Source organism: Condylura cristata, unplaced genomic scaffold, assembly GCF_000260355.1.
Source record: "Condylura cristata isolate star-nosed mole 26May11 unplaced genomic scaffold, ConCri1.0 scaffold00017, whole genome shotgun sequence".
NCBI lineage: Eukaryota > Metazoa > Chordata > Mammalia > Eulipotyphla > Talpidae > Condylura > Condylura cristata.
In genome coordinates, this window is record NW_004567118.1 from 28,525,935 (window position 1) to 28,552,525 (window position 26,591).

At 49.0% G+C, this 26,591-nt stretch overlaps 3 protein-coding genes across 8 annotated transcripts in view; 1 reads left to right on the forward strand and 2 right to left on the reverse strand.

The window, feature by feature from the left end:
- Positions 1-2,419: 2,419 nt before the first annotated feature.
- Positions 2,420-18,030, forward strand: SLC25A35 (solute carrier family 25, member 35). Of its 5 annotated transcripts, XM_012726610.1 has the most exons (6): positions 2,420-3,394; positions 4,239-4,304; positions 4,728-4,880; positions 5,231-5,365; positions 13,472-13,554; positions 16,488-18,030. In XM_012726610.1, exons 1-6 carry the CDS (start codon positions 3,020-3,022, stop codon positions 16,540-16,542), a joined length of 867 nt encoding a protein of 288 aa, XP_012582064.1. In that variant the 5' UTR covers positions 2,420-3,019; the 3' UTR covers positions 16,543-18,030. The 5 variants fall into 5 exon arrangements, with proteins under 5 accessions (XP_012582064.1, XP_012582067.1, XP_012582065.1 ...); XM_012726613.1 differs by lacking the exon at positions 13,472-13,554 and having other exon boundaries at positions 2,421-3,394; positions 16,488-16,532; XM_012726611.1 differs by lacking the exon at positions 16,488-18,030 and having other exon boundaries at positions 2,421-3,394; positions 13,472-13,597.
- RANGRF (RAN guanine nucleotide release factor) lies at positions 6,087-7,491 on the reverse strand. The gene is made up of 5 exons (XM_004684611.2): positions 7,314-7,491; positions 7,119-7,235; positions 6,756-6,912; positions 6,583-6,668; positions 6,087-6,358 (listed from the first exon to the last, which is right to left on the reverse strand). The coding sequence occupies exons 1-5, from the start codon at positions 7,388-7,390 to the stop codon at positions 6,235-6,237; spliced, it is 561 nt and encodes a 186-aa protein (XP_004684668.1). The 5' UTR covers positions 7,391-7,491; the 3' UTR covers positions 6,087-6,234.
- Positions 18,031-18,189: 159 nt separating the features above from the next.
- The window catches only part of PFAS (phosphoribosylformylglycinamidine synthase), a 19,402-nt gene continuing 11,000 nt past the window's right edge, over positions 18,190-26,591 (reverse strand). For both annotated transcript variants that reach the window (XM_012726574.1, XM_004684613.2), the window contains 17 exons: positions 24,939-25,012; positions 24,666-24,822; positions 24,033-24,094; positions 23,730-23,891; positions 23,335-23,460; positions 23,060-23,191; positions 22,574-22,804; positions 22,232-22,412; positions 22,068-22,151; positions 21,702-21,857; positions 21,388-21,507; positions 20,956-21,101; positions 20,647-20,854; positions 20,154-20,245; positions 19,962-20,076; positions 19,128-19,451; positions 18,190-19,030 (listed from right to left, as the gene is read on the reverse strand). In XM_012726574.1, coding sequence (XP_012582028.1) covers positions 18,720-19,030; positions 19,128-19,451; positions 19,962-20,076; positions 20,154-20,245; positions 20,647-20,854; positions 20,956-21,101; positions 21,388-21,507; positions 21,702-21,857; positions 22,068-22,151; positions 22,232-22,412; positions 22,574-22,804; positions 23,060-23,191; positions 23,335-23,460; positions 23,730-23,891; positions 24,033-24,094; positions 24,666-24,822; positions 24,939-25,012 — 2,681 coding nt within the window. In that variant the 3' untranslated portion in view covers positions 18,190-18,719. The remainder of the gene's footprint in view (positions 19,031-19,127; positions 19,452-19,961; positions 20,077-20,153; positions 20,246-20,646; positions 20,855-20,955; positions 21,102-21,387; positions 21,508-21,701; positions 21,858-22,067; positions 22,152-22,231; positions 22,413-22,573; positions 22,805-23,059; positions 23,192-23,334; positions 23,461-23,729; positions 23,892-24,032; positions 24,095-24,665; positions 24,823-24,938; positions 25,013-26,591) is intronic.

Here is a 26,591-nt window from a genome sequence, read left to right on the forward strand (position 1 = left end):
GACTTCAGTAAATAATAATATGTCAATATTGGTCCATTAATTATAACAATATAGTACATTAATGCAAGATGTTAGTACAGGAAACTAGATGTGGAGTATATGGGATTCATAAAATCTGAACAATTTTTTTGTAAATCTGAAACTTAAGCTTATTTAAAAAATTACAGAAGTTGTCTATTTCAAGGGCCATCTGAATATCAAAGATAAGAGTTAGCCAGAGGTGCTAAAAATTTACTATGTAGAGGGTTTGTTAAAACAGATTATCAGTTCCACCTCCAGAGTTTCTGGCACAGGACAGGGGACTGACTTTGTATCTTACACATACCAAGGTGCGGCTGCTGCTCCTTCAAGGACCACAATTTGAGAACCACTGGTGTAACCTCAAGGATAAATACAATAATGAGCTCTGTCCCATCCAACTGTAACAGGGTGGTGCCTAGGAAAAGGGGAAGTTCCAGGTTCCCTGCCCCACCCAGAAGGAGGGTGGAGCTGAAGAGAGGAATAGAGAGAGAAGGAAGCAAGATGGAGAGGCAGAAGGAGACCTGAGGAAGCCACATGGAGCAGCAAGCATGTCATGAAGAAACCGTGCTTGTTTCTTGGCCCTGGACTGGTTAAGGCAGATGTGGGTGAGAGACCTGTAGGGAGGTGACTATGGCCGTGTTTATACTGATTTTGATTGTGCTCTTTTCCTCCCAGACTTGTCTGGCCATTTCTGACCCTTTTCTATGGGTCCGGGCCAGAAGGTGCTTTAGTCTTGAGGCAGCTTTCAGGCCTTGCTTTGGACCAATCCCTTTTGGGTGGACTTCCCACGAGGGGATGGGTAACTTCAGGTGTTTGATTTAGAAATTATATTCTTTGTGTTCCATATTGTATATTCACTGCATTAAAGTCCCTTTTCATTAAAGTTTTACATGTTTTGTCTTGATGCTGTGGATGGCAGAACCCACTTAGAGCAGGCAGGTTTGGGGCTTCAGTGGTGCCCCTCTCTCCCTGGCCTGTAACACAACTGGTGGAGGTATTTGGGGAGCATTCCCTGGAAAATTTTAGGAGACACTTTCATAGCCCCTTTGAGAAATCCCATTTGCTGCTCTACTTTACCTTCCTCTCCTGCTTCATCCTAGGCTCAAAGACTTAGCAGAACCCTGGTGAGCTACAGATGACTCAGGCCCCTCCCCCAGTGTAGTGATGGATGAAAGAGTTAGAGTAAACAAATGCTAATCAGAATGGGAAGCCGAAGGTAAAAGTTTGAGGAACAAAGCTGGATGGGAGTGCCTGAACGTGAACTTGGAAACACTTCAAGGGTTAGGTAAGACCAGGCTCAAGGTGAAGAACCATTTGGAAATCTCCACAATAAGGAGGCAAGGACATTTTCAGAAGTGGGAACAGGATACATAACAGCACAGCGCCCTTACAGCTCTTGACTTTTCAGGAAACCTGGTCGTTGAACACACGATACAAGCCTAATACTTTCACTCAAGGTATGTGCCCTAGATATTTGTGTTCTCACTTTCCCAAGGAGACTGAGGTGTTAAATGACGTGGTTAGGGCCATCTAGCTGGTAAGCAGGAAGACCCAAACTGGAACTCTAATGGTGCTTTTATTCTAAGTCTGGGAGCTGCCTCACACGTGGCGAGCCTGTATCCACCCACATGCCGCCAGCGAAACTGTCTACTTCCTCCAAGTTTGCCCTCTCAGCCCCTTCCCAGCTACTTCCCCCATCTCTTTTCTCAAAATTCTCCCACGATTAAGGTCAGGACCTTCCCTACCACTTGCTAGCCCGGTGTAACCCAAGCCCGGTTAGTTATATGCGGGACATTAAAATCCTTGCCTTGGCTTGCCCTTTTTTCTCTGGGGTGCAGTGAGGATCAAAAAAGCAGAACATGGGCAGGGATATGACTACGCCCTCACCGTTCTTCAGACCTCCCTCCCTCCCTCAGCGCCTGCAGCTAGCCACACCCGTCACTAGAACCGGCTTTACTCAGCCTCGGGAGATCAGTCTCGTCCAGCAGCTGCGTCCCGTCTGCCCCGCGGGAGGAGCCTTAGTTCCGCGCTCCCCCGCCATCCGAACCCAGCCGGGCGTGGACCGAGAGCTGATAACACGGCCTGGCGAGGACCCGGGAGAGACCGTGAAGGAGGGGAGCCCTTCGTCCTCCAAAGCAGCAGTCTCAGTCACCCTTGGGACACTGGTGCCTCCGCACGTGTCCTCTGCGCCAGTCCAGGAAGCAAGACTCTAGCCCCATCTCCGCGCCGCTGATAAAAACCTCGGCGCTCCGGGGTCCCCTCCCAGACCTGAGTCTGGGGCCTGGCTCTGAGGCGGGGTGGGGAGAGTTAATTCTAACCGCCCCCCAGCGGATTCCAGGGACCGGGTGGCCGACAGCGCCTCCCATTGGCCCAGGAGCCGGCTCAGCGCTGATTGGCTGAGGCTGCGGCTTCTCGGCTCTCGCAGGTTCCCCATTGGGCGCCGCCCTCCAATGACCGGAGCGTGGCGGCCCCGCCTCCGCAGGCTACCAGGGCCCTAGCCGCTGCGGGCTGCTGCAGCTGCTTGGGGACATTCATCCCTGGACTGAGTACCGACTTCCTTCCCAGATTCAGATCTCGTTGCTGTCCCGGGGACGCCACCGGATCTTCTCCCGGATCCTTTTCCTCCTGGTTTTCTTTTTCCTCCCGCCACCGCCCCTCTCCGAATCCCGTCTCCCAACTCCGCTTTTCCCTCCCCTACTCCCAGACCCCCATAGACGTAGCATCCCACCTGCTCTCCTGGCTTCTGCCTCCTTGACCAGCTAGTCCCTGTCATAACCTTCTCGCCTCCTTCTTCCCTTTGCTAGCCCCTGACTCCCAGATTCCAGTTAACCCTTGACCTCTTGACATTTGACCCTGACTTTCTTGACTCCAGACTTCTAAATTCTCACATCCTGTAACCTGGATTGCTGAAACTGAAGTCTTCCCCGTGATTTGTGACTACTGAAACTCACTTTGACTTTCTTACCCCTGGGTCAGTTCCTGCTACTGCTACCCCACCATGGACTTCTTGATGAGCGGCCTGGCAGCCTGTGGGGCCTGTTTGTTCACCAACCCCCTGGAGGTGGTGAAGACCAGGATGCAGTTGCAGGGAGAACTACAGGCACCTGGCACCTACCCGAGGCATTACCGAAACGTCTTCCATGCCTTCATCACCATCGGCAAAGTGGATGGCCTGGCTGCTCTGCAGAAGGGCTTAGCCCCTGCCCTTTTATACCAGTTCTTAATGAATGGCATCCGGCTGGGCACCTACGGGCTGGCTGAGGCGGGGGGCTACCTGCACACAGCCGAAGGCTCCCTCAGCCCTCCGCGCAGTGCTGCCGCTGGGGCCCTGGCTGGGGTCATGGGAGCCTACTTGGGAAGCCCCATCTACATGGTGAGAAGAAGGGTCTTGCTGGGGCCTTCAGCGCAGACCTTATATCAGGGTGGGGGCTGGGTTTTACAACCTCTTATTGAGGTTGAAAGTAGATTTGTATAGTGGAGGTTAAGGAATCTGAGTAACATACATGAGAGTGTTGGGATCAAATATCCTGGGCATTGCAGAATTATAGTCTCACTCTTTGAGGTATCTGGTGGAAGGGTTGGTACCCTGAGACCTAAAGGGGGGGTAGTGACCAGCTCAAGGTCACATAGCTGCTTATTGCAAGGAAAGAACACTATTTAGTCCTTCTTCTGGGAAGTTCCTGGGAGGCATGGAGTTCCATACAAAGAAAGAAGGTCTCACTCCCAGGTTATGAAATTCAGGGACAGTGGCCTCTCCAAATTCAGCTGGGCACATGGGTTTTGGGGACTAGAGGGCAAATTTATGCAGATTCAGCAAACTGCCTCATAGTCTGCCTGGATCTGCTAGGAGCTGGGTTAGGGTAGTGGCTAGAAATCTAGTCTGAGAGTGAGAGCTGGCATGAGAGTCTGGATACCCAGGTCTTGGCTAATGTTGTCTTTCTCCAACCTCTCCATCCCCCACACCTATCCCCAAGGGAAGGAGAATAGAGACGAGGTGGGTTGTCTTGTAGTGCTAGGAGATCCATCCCCCTGAGACTAGAGCCAAGGGACACAGAGTCTCATGACCAATTTGTAAAGTGGGAACAACAATAATTATCAGATTAAAAGTATATTTGTTGCTGAACACCCTAGAGGAAATGTGAGGGGTCAGACATTTCAGCCTCTAAGGTGGGAGGATGGCCAGTGGACCATAGGCAGTGATACTCTCTTTTCCCCAGGTGAAGACACACCTACAGGCACAGGCAGCCTCAGAAATTGCTGTAGGACACCAGTATAAGCATCAGGTGAGGGTTTTCCAATTCTGTGGAGTCCCTGCCACTCCCTGCACCACCCGCATTCCCATTCCCCCACCCTACTTCCTGCCTGAACTCCAACCCCGCCATCATACTGTCTAACCCATCGATTAAGCCCCACTCTATCCCTGGAGTCCACCTAGACCCGCTTTCCCACAATGTTTCTGTTTCCCTAGTCTTCCACACCTGTTTTCTCCTGCCCCATTCTCATGACCAATGCACCCTGCGCCTATTCTGGATATGAACGAGGTGTGGTAGGCAGCTGAGGAGCCACATCCTTGCTCCAAACCCACCAAGGACTAGTTATTTAGACCTCATGTGCCTCCTAATGACCCATCCTTGGCAGTGTTGGGTGGTTGAAGTCTCTGATGCTGGGATGACTGAACCCTGCACCCATGGTCTTCCCCCCACCAGGGCATGTTTCAAGCACTAACCGAGATTGGCCAGAAACATGGCCTGGTGGGGTTGTGGCGTGGGGCTCTAGGTGGCATGCCCCGAGTTGTCATCGGTTCCTCCACCCAGCTGTGCACCTTCTCATCCACCAAGGACCTCCTGACTCAGTGGGAGGTACTGCCTGGGGAAGGGGTGGTCTCATTCTGGGAGCGTGGGCAGCGGGAGGGCAAACTGAAATGGACCCTAGAGGGGATATTCAATATGAGGGAACAGCAGGAGTGCTCTGGGGTCACTGACTATATCCGTCACACAGTTTTTTTCCCCCCTTCCCCCTGAAAGTTTACTGGAGTCCTTAGGGCATCCTGCCCTTTCTTCTTCACAGTGTTATCACATACACTGTGTATCACTATTAGAGTGGACACTCCCTGTGCTACTAGCTCTACACTGTATCCCTAGCACAGAGCTAGTCCTTTCCTAATGATTGAATGACAGACTGATTGACAAAGCTTTCTCCCCCCCTTTAGATATTTCCTCCCCAGAGCTGGAAGGTGGCTCTGGCAGCGGCCATGGTGAGTGGCATTGCAGTGGTCCTAGCCATGACACCCTTTGATGTGGCCTGCACAAGACTCTACAACCAGCCCACAGATGCCCAGGGCAAGGTAAAGGAGTGCTCTGGGGTATGGGCAGGCAGGGAGAGGTGGGAGGGATGGGGAAAGCAGATTGTAGCTGCAGGCAGGACAGCCTACAATGCAGCCTGCAGAGGTGAGGCCTCTCGTGGGCTCTGACAAACTCCTTCCCTGTGCTCTCCTTCCCTCTGCAACCTGCTCTCAGGGCCTCATGTACCGAGGAATACTGGACGCTCTACTGCAGACGGCTCGGACAGAGGGGATTTTTGGCATGTACAAGGGTATAGGTGCCTCCTACTTCCGCCTTGGCCCCCACACCATCCTCTCCCTCTTCTTCTGGGACCAGCTGCGCATCCTCTACTATGCATACACCAAATGATAGCCATTCTTCCGCATGCCACAAATCAGCACTCCTTGGACACTTCTGCCTCAAATTCTCTGTCCTGGTGACTTCTGACCAGGTGACCTTTCATCCGTGTGAGGGAGACAGCCAACTCTACTCCCCATGTTTTCTCAGGGCTGAATCACTACAAAGGATAGTTTCTCTCCTTTCTTTGGTGTTGCTTTAAACCTTCCCAACCCTCTCTCTGTATATTCACAACCCTCTCAGGGCTGAATCAGTCACTCCAAAGTATATTTCCTCCCTTTCTCCACTGCCAGCCTTGGATCCCTTCTGATCCCAGAAGGGGATAACTTTAAACTTGCCCCCCACCCCCGAGGTGTCCTATTAGATTCAAAGGCACAGAGATTATATTGGTTATAAAGCAAATTTATTTCTTCAGAGAGGATGTGTCTTATGTTTATGCATGGGGGAGGAATGAGGGGAATACATCCACCTCTTTGTCCCCCTTGCAGACTGGGTCCCCATGTCTTCAACAGCATCATGCAGTGTTTCAGCATCTTTACTGGGGACCAAAGATGTTGGGATCGTGAAGGGTCAGACTGGTCACCAGCTGTTCAAAGTCACCCAGGTTCCAGGGCCTTGGTGACAGATTTTCAGGGCCAAGAGGTGACCTATTATCAGGACTTGGGGGTGGGGGAACAAATAGAGAGAGAATATCATCCAGGTCTCAGGTTTGGAAGTTCCCACTTCCTGTTCCCCGGAAGACCTAGGAATCTGTGACCCCAAACCTCTGGCCCACACTTGCTTTCTAGGAGAACCTCACCAGCCAGTCTCCCTGCTCTGCACCTCCCAGTTGAGTCTCCTGGGAACCCAGTTATGAGCTATGTGACCTTTCTGTCCTCCTTACGGGGGCTGATTGAAGGTGAGCAGGAGATCAGTCTGGTACTGGGGCAATCGCAGCAGGGCCTGGTGCAATGTCACAGTCTTTGCTACCTAAAGGGATCAGAGTCCAGGTACTGATGTGGTCCCTCCGGCCACCCCTACCACCCCTCCAGGACATCTCACTCCCCTGGCCCTCACCTGCTGGTTTTCTTTAGCTACCTGCTGCTTGCCAGAGAGAACCCAAGCTTCTTGACAGCAGTCCCGCAGGGCTAGGTTCTCCAAAAGGAGGGGCTGCACAGCCTCCACTTGCACAACCCTTGCCTCTTGCACCCCTCCAACATCTTCAAAGTGGTACCTGGAGTAGGGGAAGCAGTGGCAAGGAGGGCATTTCTCACTGACCCTCGTCCCCAGCATCTCTAAATTCTAAGGCTCGCTCACTACCCGCGATATGCTGTTGCCCTTGGAGTTCTCATTGCCCAGATTAACCGTCCAGCCAGACGCCCCGCCCCCGGCCCCCCTTCCCTTTCTCCCATTAGCCACCCGCGGGCCCGCCTCCCTCACCGCGCAGCTGCTTCGCCTTGCACGTGGGCCTGCAGCTCCAGAAGTTCTACGATCAGGCTCTGGTCCGTCACGCGATGGCAGAAGACCTCTTGGTTGTCTGGGACTGGTCGGAGGTCGCTGGGGAGAGGCGGAGCAGACCCTACTGGGCCCCGACTACTTCCCGCAACCCACCCGTGGGCGCCCCGGCCTTCTCACCTCACGTCAATGGCCCCGGCGGGTAGCGTAGCTGAGAAGGCGCCCCCGAACAATGGATAGTCTCGCGAAGGCTCCATGGGCCCAAGACTGGGGTATGGGACTTCAGAGAGATTTAAAAGAAACCCCCATGGGACCACGTGACATCACTTCTCGGCGCTAGGAAGCGGCCACCACGGCCTCGGCGCTTTACCCGCCCCGACCCTTTAAGATTTGGCCCCACCCTATGACTGCGCTGGCCAATCGGCGCCCGCGCCTTGGGGGCGGTGCCCAGGAGCGCGGCCCCGGAAGCCAAGCTCTCGGGAGGGCTTGGGGGCGGGACTGCGGGGTCGACCTAGAGCGAGGAGGGTTTTGGAACTTCTGACTGCGCGGTGGTCACCGCTCCTCGCCCGCCAGTCTCCTTTAAAGGGGCCGCACCTTCTAAGAAGGTTGCCGGAGAGACCCTTCTTAGGGAAGTAGTTCCTCCACGGGACTGCTGTTTGGGTGAGGTCTTCAGTCAGGGGAGAATAATTTTCAGGGTCTCACTTTAGTCCACGAGGCTTCTGGTCCGTGAATGAGCTGCCAACCAGACCGCTAATTCCAGATCAGATTCCCAGATCCGATGCGAGGAATTAGGGGAACAATGGGGCCAGGTGTGGAGCCAGGTTAGGATTCAGGCCTCACACCTTTCTGGAAATGAGTCCCAACTTAGGGGTTATATAGCTAATCCCCCTTAAATCTTTGCCTTGGGAAGGCAGCGTGGGGAGGAGAGCAATTCCCCTTCCACACACACCTGCACAAAAGCAGGGATTAAATCCTGTTTTTCTTTTATATTTTTTTTAGAGTGTTCTTCAAGTTTCAGTTAAAGTATATTCTCCCAGCCAATTTCTCCATTGTCTTTGATCCCCAGCACCTGGGAGAGCATTTAGTATATCATAGAACCATTATGTATTGTTGAGTGATTAAATAGTGTGAAATCTGGAACCCTAGCCACCACCCGATGTCACCTAAGTTCCCAGCCTAGAACTGCACTCACCTCATCCTGAGGTCATCCCACCCACAGTGTTCCAAGGGCTGATCATACTTTAGGACCCTAATAATTTTGTGACATTGGGGCAAAGGACCACATAATTTTTGGTCACTGACCTTGCCAGGCCCTATGTGAAGAGATAAAGATACAAGGTATACAAGGAATAGAGGAATATACTTTAAGTCTTAAAGGTTGACTCAGAAAATTCACCAGGGCCCTCCCTGGTGCCATCACAGGTTAAAGCACAGCACTATGAAGCTGTATCGGCAGCCACTGCAGCACTCCATCCCCGGCCAGGGAGCTGACCCACATGGGTCTCCTGTCTCACCTGCTGCTCCCTTCAGCAGTGTACTTCAATACATCTGCCTGTTCTGCGCCTCACTCTATCTCTAGTGAATCACACACCCCGCCCGCCCTGCACCTCTGACCTGTACCCCAGTTCTTGTATGCATAAATAAACTAAATCTTTAAAAAAAGAAAATTTACCAGAGCTTCCCAGGAGTATTGGCTCCAGAGGAATATCAAGAGCAAAGATTTGGAGATGAGAGGGCATAGTTTGGGGAATGCAAATATATGAATTTGGCAAGGAGTGTGGTGGGGAATGGGTAGCAGGGAGCTCTGAATGCTGAGGCTGGAGAGGTGGCCATGTGCACAGTTTTTATAGAGCATACAACACTTTCATTTCTGACTTCTTAATGGCCAGCATTAGACTTCTCTGAGTTTCATTTTTTTTTCATCTCTAAAGTATCACAATTAAAGGAGATACAGATGTACCTGAATTTGAATCTATTTCTGGACAGAGTAGGATAGGTTTGATCCATGAGGAACCCTAAAGAGGGGGGGATTATTATAGGCCCCAAAAGACATGGGGCACGTAGGGCACCAGATTAGAACAATCTGCCTCCTGCTTTTCTCACATGGGGAGTAACAGATTTCTCTGGCCCCCTTTTCTTCTCTGGACCCTGTGTTTTCTCTGCCTGTCCCCTCTCCCTTAGTTGCAATACCAGCACTAACTGCTTTATGAGCAGTTATGAGAGAGGAAACCTGAAAAGGCATAGACTTTAATAGGTCCATAGCACTGGGCACAAAAGGCAGTGTTCATACTAAGAGGAAGTCAGACTAGGTTAGGAAGACTGAAGAAGAAAAGTTCCCCAATTTCCTTATTTTGTTTCTCTGGCATGTTTGAAGTCCTGCTCTGCCATGAACTCTATGCAGCTCAGGACTCCTGACATGCCACAATTCTAGAGTTCTTGGGCACAGGTTAGGTGGGCTCTTGCAGGTGGTAGGAAGCAGCCTCCATGAAATAACAGATACAGGGCTAATCCTCTGGGCAGGTGGTTTGGCAGGCCCCACTAATTTGGGCATATTCCCGCTCTTGACCCCACTTCCTCTCTTTTGCCCTATTCCTCTTTATGTATGTCACAGCCATCCCAACAGTCAGTTCTCTCCCTGTGAGTTTAAACTCAAATATCCTGAGAGACAGGATCTAACAGTTTTAATTAGTTGTCACACAATCTGAGAGTATCTATTTGGCAAGCTCCCCAGTTTCCAGGCCACTGGCCAAACAGAATGAAATCCATTGTCCATCTAGCTGTGGCTAGCAAGATGAATATCATGGGGCAGATAGATTGCCACACTCACTTTTCTCAAGAGGGTATGTGGATGTGACTGACAGATTAGTTGCAACCGCTTGATTCTTTACCTCCCCCCACCCCCAGACATTCTCTTATCCAGTACCCTGCGTGTAACTGATGGCTTTCTTTGCTTTGGGGACAGGTCTCCCAGAGCCTGCCCACCCATGTCCTGCCACCTTTGAATGCACCAAGAGGTACCAGGACTGGGTTCAGACCAGAGAGATAGGACTCAACACCCAAAGTCTAGCATCCCTTTGGAAAGAATTAGGGCAATGCATATTTCTATTAAGCAGGATTTTTAAAACTTTTTTTTCCTACCATGCATTCTCTTGGCAGTTTGGTGACCTCGTGTATTCGTACTCAGAATAATGTTTTCAAAGTCATAAAATGTAATACAAAGGAATAAAAAAATTAACTATATCAAAGCCCAGATTTTTGATATAATAAAAGGTTCTTTGTTACATTATTAGACTGTCTTAGTCTAATATATATAGTATCAAATTAGCAGTGTGCATAAATTCTAGTTCAAGAGATCTGTAACGACTCAAACTTGAGTGATAATATCTGATTGCTACTCTGAAAATTTTTGGTTACGACTAATACCACTGTAGTTTATTATCTGTAGTCACAAAGGGATGCTAAATTTTGGTGAAGAGGTCACTGAAAGTAAATGAAATTTTTCTGCACCCAAGTTGACTGACCAACAGCTTAGGAGACCCAGCTCTGAAGTACTCTGTGCCCTACCTATGCTTTAAACTCAAGGGGAGGTGTTTCTTCTTGAACTCCAAGTTAGAGCAAATAGTTCACTTCCTGTAATGTCATAGGCTTCCGTGCTCCTGATTTACCATTCAGCAAATTGCATCGGAAGGAGGCGCAGAGTCCTGTGGCAATCAATAGTAGCCAGTTATTTCTAAAGACCTGATAACACGAATACAGTGTTTGTAGAAGTGTGTCCTTGTGTTTGAAGGTGATTCTATAGCAGCCACCCGGAACCCCACGGAACTTTCCAGCCCCATACCTCCCCATTTCCCTCTCATATTCTGTACACAAGGCACTTAAACCTTACCTCAGCCCTTTGGTTGAATAAGCCTTTTTCATGCCTCTGGGCTTTTGCATATGCTCTGTCCTCTGGCTAGAACTTTTTCCTCTTTCCATTGGCTAGCTCATCACCAGATCTGCCGAAAACCATTCTGGGCTAACTACTTCTGTGGGCGCCTATGACTCCTGGCCTTCCCGTCCCCCTGCATGGGCCTCACTGTATTATAAACTCTAATCCCCAGAGACTCTAGCATCTGGAAGGCAGGTACCATCACCTGTCTTTAGCTTCCCACTGAGTTGTACAGGGCTTAGCCTGTAAATATTATTACATGGTTGTTGCTTAAGAAACGGTTAAGCAGTGAGATGTTGAATAATAAAGAGCTTGCTTGCTCTTGTCCCTGGCTCCTGGGAAGGAAACAGAAATCCTTGGAAATTCCCAAGTGACAGTAGTTCTGTTTTCAGGATGAGCCCTAATAATTTATGCTAAGGAGAGGGGGATGGGGATGGGGACAGACCACACTAGAAAGACCAACCTGTGATTAGAGGGTAGAAGATTTAAGCCATTTACTATCAACCCAATAAAAATTCTGGATAGTAAGGCTCAGGGGAACATATTAATGTGTTCACTGGGGGAAAGAGCAGGGAAACTGTGATTTTCCAGATCTTGCCTATATGTAGCCCTACATTGAAGCAATAATTACAAGTCTAGCATTTCTTGGTGAATTATTGAACCAGTGAAAGTAGCAGGACCCCATAAATATACAGTTGGTCAGAAATGTAGGTGGTCTAGGGATCCCTAAGATTTGTGGCTGAAATGAAGGTAGCCTTGTGGAATCTGATGCTAATTCTGGGTAGCCAGCATCAGAGCTATAATATAGTATTTCCAGTTGGTGTTAGACCAGTTAGGGATGAAACAGAATAAGAGCTCATTAAAATATCCCAGGTGTAAGGCATTGAGGGTCTGCACTAAGCTAGGAGAGGTAGGAGAGGAAGACATTAAGTTGGATAAGCAAGGGAAACACTAATATTTATTTATGCACACAGAACTGGGGTACAGGCCAGAGGTATAGGAGTGAGAGGATTCACCAGAGACGGTGGGAAACAGAACAGGCAGATCAATGAAGTACACTGCTGAGGGGAGCAGCGGGTGAGACAGGAGAGATCTGCTGTGCCATGTGGGCTAACTCTGGTTGGGAGTAGGACTCATGCTACATTAGCTATAGATAATTTCATTGTGCTGAGACTTAGCACCTTAAGTCACCAGGGAGATCCAATATGAGGGATTTATAAAGTACAGAGAAAGGACAAAGAGAAGATTCAAAGGGGGAGGACTGGTCAAGAATGGAGACACTAATGACAGAAATAGGGTGTCTGATGAAGGGCTTGTTTGTGCATAGGGCAAAGAGGTGAGAAGGCCTTTGTTGTCACCTACTCACAAGACTGGCACACTACTAACTCCCTGTCCCCTACTCCTCAAGAGTGGAGTTTAGAACCTCTAATACTGACATTCATCCTTTTCTGTGCGAGATTATCAATAACCAATGGAGAAGGGATGACAATGTCATATGTCAGTGCTCTATAATATTCATAAGAACCTTGTTTCTGGAGTTGGTGAACAGCACAACTCCCCAACCTCCTAAGAATGAGTTATGTATCCCCCAACAACCCTAAGTCTTGAGTTTTCTTTAAAAAAAAAAAAAGAATATTTATGCATACAAGAACTGGAATACAGACCAGAGGTGTGGGAGGAGGGGTGAGAGGTTCAGTTTTGACTTTTCGACAGACACATGCCCTCCTCCAACTCATACCTGTTCCTCATTCAAATGGGAGAGGTTATATATGGTAATGGACACCCCTTGGTGGCCTATCCTGAATATGGCAGTGTGGGGGATGACTCCTACTACAGCCCTTCAGAATCTGATGGATCCTTATGGAGTAGGGGAGATGTATCACATATTCAAGGGTAAAGAGGTTTCTTTGGGCTGCAGCCCAGGCCAGGATCCATGTGTCTTGAACTCTGTGGGTATGCCCCCCACCCCTTCCCTTCAAATCTTCTAGAATGTGTCATTGGAATCCCATGGGACACTAGCTTTCAAAGTACCATAAAATTCAGGTCTTTTCATCTGCTTTATTTAGCCAACGCCATTTCCTTACATACAGGTGAGGTGTTGGGGAGTAGGGAGGGTTGTCGGTACTATGTTGAGAATAGGGGAGAGGCGTTTGCCTCTCCCAGGCAAACAGGTCCTCCACCCAGGACTCAGTGGTGGAGAATAGCCTGGACTACATCCGGTTAGACTATAGAGTTACATCCGGTTAGACTATAGAGTTAGTGGTACAATTCCCCAGCCCCTAAAATACCGGGTTACCATGCTCTACATACTCCTAGAAAATCTCCATACATATACCAGCACTTCCCAAATCTTCATCTTTATCCCCCATATCTCCTACCTGCTGCATGTCTCAATTTGTATGTCCCACAGGTACTTCAAATTCAACACACCCTAAGCAGAGCATATCATCAGCCTCCCAAACATGTACCATCTTCTGTCAAGGCTGCCAGCCTGTGAGTATTCAGACCTCTCTTTTAGCAAACCTGTTTTTTTCGGGGACGACTCTTTCTGCCTGCTTGCGTCTATATGTGTCCTTTATTCTTTTCCCTCTTTTTTTTTTTTAAGATTTATTTATTTATTCGTACAGAACGGGGGTACAGGCCAGAGATGTGGAGGGTGAGAGGATTCACCAGGGACAGAGTGGGGAGCAGAACAGGCAGATTAAACGGACAGAGTGGGGGGCAGGTTGACGGACAGAGTGGGGGGCAGATTGACGGACAGAGTGGGGAGCAGAACAGGCAGACTGACGAAGTACACTGCTGAGGGGAGCAGTGGGCGGGTCAGGAGAGGTCTGCCGTACCATGTGGAGCTCCTCTGGGACAGGAGGGGATCGAACTCATGCGGAAGTGGCTTAAGCTTCTTAGTGCTGTGCTTTAACCCGCTGCGCCTACAGGGAGGGCCCTCTTTTCCCTCTTTTAAAAGAAACTTTCTACAACTAAGGCCAGGAGCCCTCTCTGATATATGTATATTTCCCTGTCCTTCAAGTGTCTTTGTGTACCACCGTTATATTCATAGTCTCCTTCCCTTGCTATTGTAACCAGTTTTTCTCTCTAGTTAAAAAGTGGCCCAAGTTTTTAATTCAAGATCAAGACATTCTTGCCATGTGTGTTTCAACTTTAAAACTCTGAAAGAGCAGGGGCTCCCTGGTGGTACAGGGGTTAAGTCTCAGCACTATGAAGCTAATTGCAGCATGAGTTCTAGCCAGGGAGTTCTCCTATATGGTGCAGCAGACTTCTCTCTCGCCCCGCTGCTCCCCTCAGCAGTGTATTTCAGTCAATCTGCCTGTTCCCCTCTCCCCCACACCTCTGGCCTACACCTCAACTCTTGTATGCATAAATAAATTTTTTAAAAAATAATAAAATTCTGAAAGAGGGCCGTCCTGGTGCCCTAAGGATTCGGTCTCAGCACTATCACCATGAAGGTACACTTTGACAATCCTGGGCCAGAGAGCTAATCCACATGGCACAGCAGTCCTCTCCTGTCTCACCTGCTGCTCCCCTCAGCCTTAAATTTCAGTATATCTGTCTGTCCTGCTCCTCACTCTGTCTTTGATGAATCCTCTCACCACCTGACCTCTGCCACACTGCTGCCTGCACCCTAGTTCTTCTACACCAAAAAATAACTAAAATCTTAAAAAGAAAAAAATAACCTCCAAAAGAACCAACACAATCCCTCTCAGGAATCCTAAAGTGGCAGAATCTTGTAGCTGTCTTATAAATCGTCTCATCAGATGCCACTTTCTGGCCCCTGGGCTGCTGTAAGAGACGCCTCCCACAGGCCCACACTATCTCACATGTACTTCCTTCCCAGCCAATTCCCTTGTCTATACCCTAGTTTGGGCAGGGTCTGTCAGCTGCAGTTTGGAGGGACACTTAGGGACAGGCTGGCCTGTTGGAGAGAGAGTGGAAACTCCCCAGAATAAGTGGCCTTCTCCCATCTGGATCTCCTTGCAAACATTTCTCTCCCTGTATTCAGCACTGCCAGTAATGCTCCTCTTAGCACACACATGGTGACTGGAGGGTAAATCCTCTCACCCACCCACACTTCTGGCCTACACCCCAGCTCTTAGATTAATGCGCACCCATTCAGTGCTGGGTCTTCCTGCACTGGCTGACTGCCAGGTAGGTGTTAGATTAAGAAAGAGGTAAGACTTACTGGTTGTCCATCTCCCCACCGCCACCTCCAAAACCCATGTCCATATGGTGCAATGATAAGAACCTGTAACTTTGAATGACTGAAAAACTAAGGGGGTAAATGCTTGAGAGGATCTGCAAAGGTAAGCCACCATCACACTTAATTCATTAAGTTCACTCTTCTTTAAGGAAACGAGTAAATCAACCTTTATAATTCTTTCATTTTACTTCATTCATATAACATATTTATTGGGTACCTAGCATGTGATAGGCACTATATCAGGTAGTAGGATACAATGGAGAGCAACAATTAATTCCTATTCTCGTGGAATTTACTCCCCTAAAGACAGAAACACACAGTTTAAGACTAATAGTGAAAAATAAGTTAGAACAGTAATTTGGCTAAAGAGTGGTATATGAAGGAGGAAGAAAAGATGGGTTGGGGAAAGTAGTTGAGCTGGAGGTCCTCATGACTTTGGAAAAGTTATAGTTAGAGGTAGGGTACTTAACTAAGAAAGATTGCAGTTGGGGCAAATCTGGGTAATGACAAAAGGTAAGATAGTTGGGGGAAGTGAAATGGTTGGTGTAGAACAGAAATCCAGGATAACAGAAGGGATGAAGGCTAGGCTATGAACCAAGGGCCAATGTCCTTGAAGAATGAAGGGAAGTTAAAAAAAGGTTCACTCAGATAAGGTACAAGTGACAGAAAATATCTAAAATTCGTAGAACTTACACAAGGTAGAATTTCCTACACTTATGACATGCCATGACAGCCTGTCCAGGTTCCTATGTACTTCTCAGTGTCAAGCCACTCAGTCTCCTTTTTACTCTGCTTTGCAAAGTATTAATTCACAAAGGTAATCTTGGAAAGGGGTTTTGGGTCTTAAGTTATTTTGACCTAAAGATATGTTCAAACGGGGGCTTCCCTGGTGGCATAGGGGTTTAGTCTCAGTACTACCAAGAATCAGCAGTCACTGAGGCATGAGGCAATCCCCAGCCAGGGAGCTGACCCACACGGCACAGCAGACCTCTCCTGTCTTGCCCACTGTGCCCCTAAGCAGTATATTTCAGTAGATTTGCCTGTTCTGCTCCCCACTGTCTCTGGTGAATCCTCTCACCCTCCCCACCTCTGGCCTACACCCCAGTTCTTGTATGCATAAAAAAAATCTTAAAAAAGATATGTTGAAACTATTTATGCAGAAGAAGGCAAATGCTGGATTTTAATCTCTTCTTTCTGAAAAAATGTACTTTAGAAAGGCCTCTAAAGACCTGAGATTCCAGTCTCCATTTTCTGGGAAATTTCTTTAATCAAGATGCTGACTTTCCTGAAGAAACTGAGATCTTAGGAGTGGAGAAGTACACCTTCTGCAAGTTCACCAGCACGTGTGGACCTCAACCAGCTGCAAGACATGTCCTCTGAGCAGCTGATGCAGCAGCAGTGCCTGGATTCAGCAGTGACTGAACCCTATTCTATGACAGGGATAGTTCATGGAGAAGCCCCAGGTTGGAAAGACACACCTGTGGCACATGATCATACTACCACAAAGGTAGACAGCATGGGGCATCTATAGCTGCAAGACCTTTAGCTAGATGGACATAAAGTCTAAGATGATGAGCCACTGCCACTACATGGTGAAGCATGGGGTCGGGGTAGGCTTTGCACAGGGCAGAGTGGGATGTGGTCCCATTCCACCTGCTTCCACCCTCTCAAATAGCCTGCTGGAGCAATGAAGCACAAATTGCCCTAAAAAGATACTGAACTCTTCTTAGGATGTTATTGAGATGCATTCAGCATGTTCTAGCATTTGATAAGTCTTCACAGTTTATCCTTCAACATTGCCCTAGCAAAACTAGGCAGTCCCAAGTCCCTGGTGATAGATTGTTTACCTCTCTATCAAGGATAGGAAAGCACCAAAATCCACATGTGGCTTGTACCCAGGCCAATCTGATGGGCTCCTGCCACGGCCTGAAGTTCCTTATGAGGCTGTGTAAAATAAAACACGTCAGCAGGACACCTAGGGTGGCTCCATGTGTTCTAAGTGTACCTGTCACAGGAACCCATGTACTTTCTTTATTGAGGAGCACAAAGTTATTGTGAAAGTGTTGATGACAGAGTCAGAAAGCTAAATAAGTTTTTTGAGTAATAAAAAAAAGAATCAAGAGAAAAAATGTTTACTGGGGGAAAACTGACTTCAGCTCTACAATGAAACACTCATGAGGAAGTGACTCCTATACACACTCCAGTGAGTGAAGGAACAATGGCCAGCTGTCAGTAAGATCTCTCGTGTTGCTTCCAGGAAATGTGACCACAGGATGGTGGGGAAAAGATGAAGCATGAAAACACTGCTCCTGGCTCTCCTTCAAGCTGGGTGACCCTAGGCCATGCATTTAACTTTAATTCTTCCTTTATTTAAAAAAAAAATGATTAAGTGCATTGTTGAATTCTTTTGAATTAATTTAGACACATATAAACTGCATAACACATGCTTGGCTTGCAGTAGGTGTCATATACAATTACTGCTATAAATTCTACCAATCTATGACCCCCTGGGCAGTGACAGTAGTTGGACACTATAGCTAATCACCAAACTACTGGAATGAATGAGTGAAGCCTAAGTTGAGGGTGCTGAACCACTTCTATCAGAAGGCAGCTGCTAAATTAGGAGTTTAGAAGCCAGCACCAAAGCAGACAAAAACTCTATCAGAGAAACTTCTGTAAACAAACAATTGCTTACCATAATCTATCTATTTATCTATCTATATATAGATACATGCGTTTAAACTAATATAACAGTTTATTTTTATATCATTTTGTGCCTTTTTCCATCTCAGTTGTAATGCCATGGGCTTCCCATTCACCATAGTCCAGTGAACTCCCCCCTACCCCCCATTTTTTATTCCATTCCACCCCAGTAAAATGTCTCTGGTATATAGTTGTTCACTATTATTATGGTCTCCCCTGGTCCTTTAAACTCCTGCTATGAGTGAAACCATCCATATTTTCCTTTCTTTCTTTCTTTCCATAAGCTATATTGTAAAAGGAATCCAGGAAGCTTCTGTTTCCCAGAATAGAATGCTGAGGTCCTTACCCCTGAACTCCAATATCAGGAAGGAAGGCTTCAAACATTCCTTCAGCCCAGATGAATGACGCAGGCACAACATGGTGATCAGCAAGTGAAGTGGAGCAGTGGGAGCCCCTCCCCATGTAGCCAAACTCACCCCTGCACAGACTCTTTTCTCAGAATCACCTGCTATTTCCTGGGCTCATAGAGGCCAAAGCATATTAGAGCAGAAGAACTAAAAACAGATCCTACAGCTTAAAGTAAAGTATGGAAATATTAATAGATGCCCTTTTTTTGGCATTTTAGTCCTTGTTTGTCCAAACATATTTGGAAATAACAAGGGGTACCTCTGAAGATAAGGGAGAGGACAGCGGATACTTGGCAGCATAAACCAAGAGGCCTTGATGAGCCACCCTGGCCTGCTCAGCAGCCTCCTTCCAGGATCCACTTTCGGGCATTGATGAAGAGCTGAAGCCAGGGGGAAGTGGTGAGAGTGTCAAATGGAGGAGGCCGCCACGCCCACTGCCAAGGCCTCACAGCCCGTTCAGGGTGAGGCATGAGAGCCAGGTGGCGGCCATCAAGGGAACAGACACCGGCCACGCCCCCTGGGGACCCATTGGGATTCAGGGGGTACTGTTCTGTGGGGTTCCCGTCATCATCTGCCCAGTGCAGTGGGGCTAAACCCTTGGCCTCAAGCTGGGCTTGGAGTTCTGGAGAAGAAAATGCCATGTAACCTAGGAGGAAAGGAAAAGGAGAGTAAAAGCAAAGTTCCTTTATGTCCTTCACCCATCCTGCCCTCAAACCCTCGCCCATGTGTTCTGGGATCCTGACCTTCCCCATGAGCACTCCACACAGGCAGCACGGCACCCTCCATTCCTCGCAGCATCAGGGCTGGTCCAGGCCCCACACGCACGCTGGCCCATCGAGACTCAAAACGCCCAGACAAGTTGTGGCGGAGCAGAAGGCCAGGCTGGGTTGGCCAGGAGCCATGGTCCATCTCCTTTGCTTCCTCACTGGGGTCACCTCCCACCCAGCCCAGCAAAGCCAGAAGCTGACAGCCATTACACACGCCCAGGCTAAAGGTGTCTGGTCGCTTCCGGAAGCGCCTTAGCTCAGCCCCAGCCTGTGGATGAAAGGTCACAGCAGCTGCCCACCCTAGAAGGGGAGAGAGAAGTTGGGGTGAGACCTGGAATGAAGGAGACAGCTAATCTTCCACCCCAACATGCATTGTTACACTCCCAGCACTGTCTCCAGCTCAAAGCAAATTTGAGGGAAGAAATGGGTTAATTGGTGTAATACATATGTTGCCAACTCCTGAGCCAAAAGAGGGCCAGCTTTTTTGTTGGCCAGCAGAGCACTTTCAAAAGGTTTTATTTCGTTACCTAACAGAAGATTCATGAAAAAAATATGGGTTTTTTTTTGCTTCGCTGGGAAATCAGAAATATCTGGTTATGCTTTTTCAACAGTCTGCTGGAATTGGCTGCCCTTTTAGACAACACGTAGGTTCTCATGGTGGGACAGTGCCATCTTGCCCAGCATAAATGCACCCAATCTCCCCTGGCCTGGTGAAGATGAAAGGCCAATTCTCAGTCAAACAAGGGGGAGCGAAGGCATCTTTTCAGGAATGTGTCAGGAAGGAGAAGGAATAGAAGTCTGGACACCCACCTTTGGCAGAACCCAGGACATCTGCATAGCTGAAGCCACCTACAAAGGCCACACCACGGAATGTGTCCAGCCCGATTGCTCCAGAGCAGAGATCCTGCATGGTTACGTCCCATACCTGGCAAGATGGGAAGGGGAAAGGTCAAAAAACAAACCACCTGAGCGTTGTCCCACTCTGCCAGTAACCCTGCTCACCTCAAACCCAGCCAAATGGAATGCATCAGCCATCTCCCGGTCTCCATTACTGCCTTCCTCTCGCAAGATGGCAACTCGGGGGGTAGGACCACCTGGGGGGGAAGAAGCAGCCCTGTGCCAGGGAACTACTTTCCTATGCAGAGACCCTAGATATCTTTTTAAGTGTAGGCCTTCAGATTCAAAGTGCCCAGGAAGAGCCCTCCGTGGTGGCGCAGGGGGTTAAAGCACAGCACAATGTTGCTATCCGCAGCCAGAACAAGCTCGATCCCCAGCCAGGGAGCTGCCCCACATGGCACAGTCTCACCTGCTTGCTCCCCTCAGGAGTGCACTTCAGAGGATCTGCCTGTTCTGCTTCCCACTCTGTCTTGGTGAATCCTCTCACCCTACACCCCAACCCCAGCCTGTATCCCAGTTCTTGTATGCATAAATAAATAAATAAATCTTTTTTAAAAAAGGTGCCCAGGAGGCCAAACAGAAACATACAATCCCTCACCAGGCTCATGGGGCACAGAAGCTTTGGGAAAGGTGGCTGGCAGGCAGTAGCTAGGTCCCATCCGCTCCCTCAGCCCCCGTTCTTCTTCTGCCACACAGCACGGTTCTGTCTGCAGCCGGTCCAGCTGGAAACTTGTCTCCTCCCAGAGGGCTCGCAGCTGCCCAACAGGTTCCTCTAGAACCTTAGACCCATTCACTGATACCTGGATCTGGAGAAAAGGTCACATCTTTTAGGGGCCAAGAGCAAGGATGTCCAACCTGAGACCTGAAGCTTGCAGAGGTGAAGCTGCTGTGAAGTTCACTTCCTCACCATGGCATGGGGCCCAGCGGCACCAGTGCAGCCCAGTTCCAGGCAGTGGAGGCCAGCATCCTGGTAACGTTTCAGCACTTGGGTCAGATCTGGCTCTTGTACCTCCAGCACCAGACCTGGCTCCTCAGCAAACAGCACAGGCAGTACTAGGAGAGCCACGGGGACATGAGAGTGATTAAGGAGCTATCAGGGAGCAGGAGACAAGAGTGAGGTAAGGCTTGGGAGAATGGGACCAAGGATGTGGCACTAGTATCTGGGGGAGGTCTCAGAGGGGTACAGTCAGGAAAAGTGGGTGCCAGCTGGATGAGTGATCACAGAAGATAGCAAGAGTACAGGGAATAGGGGGTTGGGGATACTCCATTCTTTGACAGGATGGTGCTTATAGGATGGGACAGGCAGCCCAGGCCTGAATCTAGACAACAGGCTCCTCACCATCAACCCCAGGAGCAGGCACGTCCACCTCTATCCCACAATTCCCAGCAAAGGCCATCTCTAGCAGGCAGGTAATGAGACCCCCATCACTGACATCGTGTCCTGAACAGAGAAGGCGGTCTAGAGGAAGAAGAAAGAAAAAGTTCAGCAACCTCAATGCGCCATCATCCCTTCTGGAGAGCTGGTAGCCAGTATGTGAGAGAATGCGGGCACTCAGAGGCACAGAAAGAAGGGTGCATGTTCTTTTCACCCCACATGCTCCACTGGGGCACACTTGCCCCATGCACCATCATCTCCCGCAGGACCTTACTTACCTCTCAGTAGCCCCTGTGTGATGCTAAAGGCACGCACCAAGTTCTCAGGAAAGTCCAGATCAGGAGGTTGGTCACCAAGCTGGGAGAAGCACTGGGCAAGAGCTGTGCCTCCTAGTCGGTGCTGTCCAGGGCTCAGAGGCACGTAGAGCAGCTGGCCTGGGAGACAGGAAAGGCATGAGAGGAGAAGGGCACACAGAAGAACCCCTCTCCATCACTGAGCACAGCACTGAAGTTGCCAGCATGTGCTGAGACACATGGCCACCAGTCCCACAGTGAGTGCCAACATGAAGGGCCCAGACACACCACAGACCCCAATGGACAAGGCTCTGAAGTCACACTGCTGTGGGGAAGGAGCAGAAACCATACCTCTCCCTCTAGGACGCTTGAGGTCTGGGGTCACAGTGGCTGTAATGTCTGGACAGACAGCATAGGCGGAGATGACCAGTGACCCTGCCGAACAAGGAATATGAGTGAGGCACCCACCTAGCTTTGCAGGCCCTGTCCCTCTACCTATGGCCCCCAGATCTCACCAGGAGCCTGCACAGTCTCAGAGCCAACCCGGGCGGCCATGCTGAGGGAGTCCTTGCCACCATCCACTGCCACACCCAGCGCCGCCATCACTGCCACCATAGCCTCACAGGCATCAGCCAGAGCTGCGCCCTCCCCTGGGAGCTTTGCTGCCCACATCCAGTTCCCACTGCACTTCACATCCTAGAAGTGGCAGAACTAAGCATTAGAAGGGAAGGTAGATGTGGAGGGTCTGCCTGGGGGAAGAGGGTTGGGAGGTCAAGAACACACAGGGTGAGGGGGAAAAAGGGAATGGCAGATGTGGACATGTCCAAGGTGTAGAGCAGAAGCAGCGGGGTACTCACTCGGAGATCAGTAACCAGGGCAAACACCAGGTTGGTGAGAGCTTCAGCTACAGCCAGCCGGGCAGCAACCTTCGGGTCCAGTAGGCTCTTGACTGGCTGCTCTCCTAGGGCAGTTGCAGCTCCAACGAGCTCCTGATGACTCAGTGCCACAACTGCCACATCTGCCAGAGGAGTCTGCAGGGGCCCCACACACTGCTGCTGTGCCACCAGGCCACCCACGGAGCGGTCCACCTGCAGAACCAGACAGGATTGGCAATAGGCCAAGGGACAGAGACACAGCTGGCGGAAGGCCTGCTCTGTCCCGAACATGCAGACAAGAGCTTCATTCAGAGGATGGGTTAGCAGGGGATCAGGCCAATGGTGTGGCTGTATTTTCCCTGTCCCTTCCTCCTTGGGCCTGGTGAAGGGACAGCAGTCCCCAGGGGTAGAAAGTGAAGGGTAGGTGAGCAGAGGTCTAAGGGGGCAGAAACAGGGGTACAGGGACACCTTGTTGGTGAGGTAGCGTTTGCTAGCCACAGCAGGGAGCCTCAGAACACGCTCTAGAGCATGGCGCACACTCAGCGCAGGGGGCAAGGCCAGAGGCTGCAGCGCGGGAGGATTCCTCTGGAGGAAGAACTCCTGCAACACAAATGGGGACATGATGTGAGCAGCTGAGGGAGCACTGGAACACAGAATAATGACTCCATGTAGGATAAAGTGAGGTCTGAAATGCTGGGCTGAATTAAAGGAGTAAAGTAGCTTCTTCACCCCCACCCACATACCTTTCGAGGCATCTTGCCCAGCACCCAATCCAGCTCCAGGTTCACAGGGGTTGGGGGAGACCCGGACGGGGCATCACCCTGGCCATTTCTTCCCACAGGGCACTCCCGATCATCCACCAGCACTATCTACAGACCGCCCAGAGAGAATGAGACTAGTGAATACTTCTTGAAAGCAGAACAGAAACTCTCTTTCCACCTTGTGTGGCTTCCTCTATTGAGACCCCACCTATCACAGCCCCCCACCTATAGTCTCCAACATCCTGTTCCCCACAGCATGCTTGCCACCAGCTGCCATCTTCCTCTCATCTCTTCCCTTAACCACTATTCCTCTGGCTATAACTAAGCAGCACGAGCCCACTCACAGCACCTGCTGCTGACACCCTGGGTAAACTCACTCTCTTGTCTCCAGTGATGGTGCCCACAAAGCAAACTGGGCAGCGTTCCCGGGCACTGACACGATTCAGGAAGTCCCGGTTGAGGGGCCTCAGCAAAAGTGCATTTGACTCCTGGTATTCAGCCCCCCAGATTTCTAGGGCATTCAGAGTTGGGTCTCCGAGCTGCACGTCCATGAGGAAGGAGGAGAGATGGGTGAGTTTTTGTCAAGTCTCAAGTTTGTATTAAGAGTGGGGGGAAACTAGAGGAGACAGCTGGAACAGGCAGCATGGGGAGGTAACCAGACTCCAGAGAACGAGACCTACCTGGAAGCGGCTGGTGTAAATGATGGCCCCAGCTGGGTCACTCAATTCTTTCAGGACATTGCCTGGTGAGAGGTTTTCAGAGGAGGCAATCTGGCCATGATTACCACAAGGGGAACAAAGGGCAATCCCCAGCTTCCAAAGGAACCCCTAATTCTGTATGTCCTCACATGAACTATACCACAAACATCACTTGGCCATAAGCTTCCACCCCCAAGCTGCTCAGAATGTAGAGGGTAGAGGGCCCTCCCTGGTGGCACAGCGGGTTAAAGTGCAGCACTACGAAGTTAGCAGCAGCAGCTCAGTATGAGTTCCATTCCCAGCCAGGGAAGTGACCCACGTAGCAGGGTAGACCACTCCTGCCTCTTGCTGCTCCCCTCAGCAGTATACTTCATCGATCTGCCTGTTCGGCTCTCTGCTCTGCCTCTGGTGAATCCTCTCACTGCCCCTGTACCTCTGGCCTGTACCCCAGTTCTGTATGCATAAATAAATCTTAAAAAAAAAAATGTAGAGGGTGGAATACGGGACCCAATGGTAGATAGGTGGGTTGCACAGACTCTTAACAACTCTCCTTAAATCAAACATAGCAGGATACCAGGTAGGCCTGGCCCCTTGTCCCGAGACTCCTTCTCTCACCATTGCCACCAGCACCCTGGTCATGGAGACTGCAGATGGGGTTTTCTTTAGGGGACTCTACACAAGCCCGGATCACACGGTTCATCTTCTGTTCCATCTCTGGGTCTCCCCGCTGTACAGCCCCAAAGTCCAGATCACTAGTGTTATCTCCCTGCACCTGGGGAAACATATAGCAGCTTAGCTTAGGAGACCAGAGCTTATATTCCATCCACAGAGGGGGCCCAGTGGAGTCATTATACCATGGAATCTGCATCTGAGGCTGTTCTCACTTACCTGCACAGATGAAGCAGCTCCACCTCCAACTCCAATCCTATAGACAGGACCCCCAACCTTTACAACATCCATGCCTATGAGGAAGGAAGGTAGAATTACAACACTGAGCAAGCCAGCAGAAGAAGAGTACAAAAGTATAAGGATAAAGGGAAGCTGATATGAGGCTGCCTATTCTGCTCCCCACTCTGATACGGTGAATCCTCTCACTCCCTGCACCCCTGGCATGCACCCCAGTTCTACACAAAACTAAGTAAATAAAATCTCTTTTTTCTTTTAAAAGGAAAACTGGGCCCTATCTGGTGGCACAACAAGTTAATAAGCACAGCACTGTGAAGCTATCGCAATGACTACAGCACGAGTTCAATGCCCAGCCAGGGAGCTGACCCACATGGAGCAGCAGACCTCTCCTGTCTCACCCACTGCTCTCCTCAGCAGTGTATTTCAGTCAATCTGCCTGTTCTGCTCCCTGCTCTGTCTCTGGGGTAAATTCTCTCATCGCCTCAACACCTCTGTACTCCAGTTCTTATATGCATAAATAAATAAATCTTAGAAAAAAAATTCCCTGAAAAGCTACAGAAATCAAGGCAGTGTTACTAAAATAAGGGCAGACATAAAGATCAATGGAATAGAAATGTGATTTCATAAATGAACCTGTAAATATGTGGCCACTTAATTTTTGCCAGGTGCACCAAATCTAATGAGGGCAAGAATTAATCTTTTTGAAAAATGCGATTAGGACAACTAGATATCCACATGTGAAAGAATAAAGTTGGACTCCTACTTCACACCATATACAAACAATTCAAAAAGTATCAGAGGCCTAAATGTAAAAGCTATAAAAGTATTATAAGAAAACATTCTCGTAAAACTTTGTGACCTTGGATTAGGCACAGCTTCATAGACCGGATACACTACCACAAGCAATGACAACAAAAAATAGATCTGTTGGACTTTATTATAATTAAAAATGCCATGTTTCAAAGGACCTTATGAGAAAAAGGAAAACCACAGAATGAGAGAAAATATTTAGAGATGCAAATATCTGCATAGTCAAATATATAAAGAACTCTTACAACTCTATCAGAAAAGACAAGCAATCCATTTTTTTTTTTTTTTTGCTAATAGTCATGCATCTTTTTTTTTTTGACAAGCAATCCAATTTTAAAGTAGGCAAAGTATTCAAAGAGACTTTTCCCCAGGGAAGATATACAAATGGCCAGCAAGAAAATGAAAAGATGCTCAAGATTGTTAGTCATTAGGGGAAGGCAAATCAAAGACATAATGAGTTACTATTTCACCTCCAATATAATGGCTACAATCAGATAACAAGTGTTGACAAAGATGTGGAGAAACTGAAACCCTCAATATGTGGCTGGGAATGGGAAATAGGACATAAATAATGCAGCTGCTTTGGAAAAGACCATGGCAGTATTTAAAAAAAAAAAAAAAAGCTACCATGTAACCAGCTGTTCTATTCCTACCTGTAAACCCAAGAGAAATAAGAACACAGGAACACAGAAAACGTATATACAAATGTTTACATTCATCAACTGATGAATGGATTTTAAAAATGTGATATAATCTATATAGTATTCAGTCATAAAAAAAAAGAATGAGGCCCTCCCTGGTGGTGCAGCGGGTTAAAGCACTGCA

Excerpts from the sequence above, each read along its gene's own strand:
- SLC25A35 (XM_004684612.2), top strand. The coding sequence starts at position 3,020 with ATGGACTTCTTGATGAGCGGCCTGGCAGCCTGTGGGGCCTGTTTGTTC. Across the intron at positions 4,305-4,727 it reads GACACCAGTATAAGCATCAG|GGCATGTTTCAAGCACTAAC; the intron begins GTGAGGGTTTTC and ends TCCCCCCACCAG. Across the intron at positions 4,881-5,230 it reads ACCTCCTGACTCAGTGGGAG|ATATTTCCTCCCCAGAGCTG; the intron begins GTACTGCCTGGG and ends CCCCCCCTTTAG.
- RANGRF (XM_004684611.2), bottom strand. The coding sequence starts at position 7,390 with ATGGAGCCTTCGCGAGACTATCCATTGTTCGGGGGCGCCTTCTCAGCT. Across the intron at positions 6,913-7,118 it reads CAAGGCGAAGCAGCTGCGCG|GTACCACTTTGAAGATGTTG; the intron begins GTGAGGGAGGCG and ends CCCCTACTCCAG. Across the intron at positions 6,359-6,582 it reads CTCACCTTCAATCAGCCCCC|TCCTGATAATAGGTCACCTC; the intron begins GTAAGGAGGACA and ends CCCACCCCCAAG.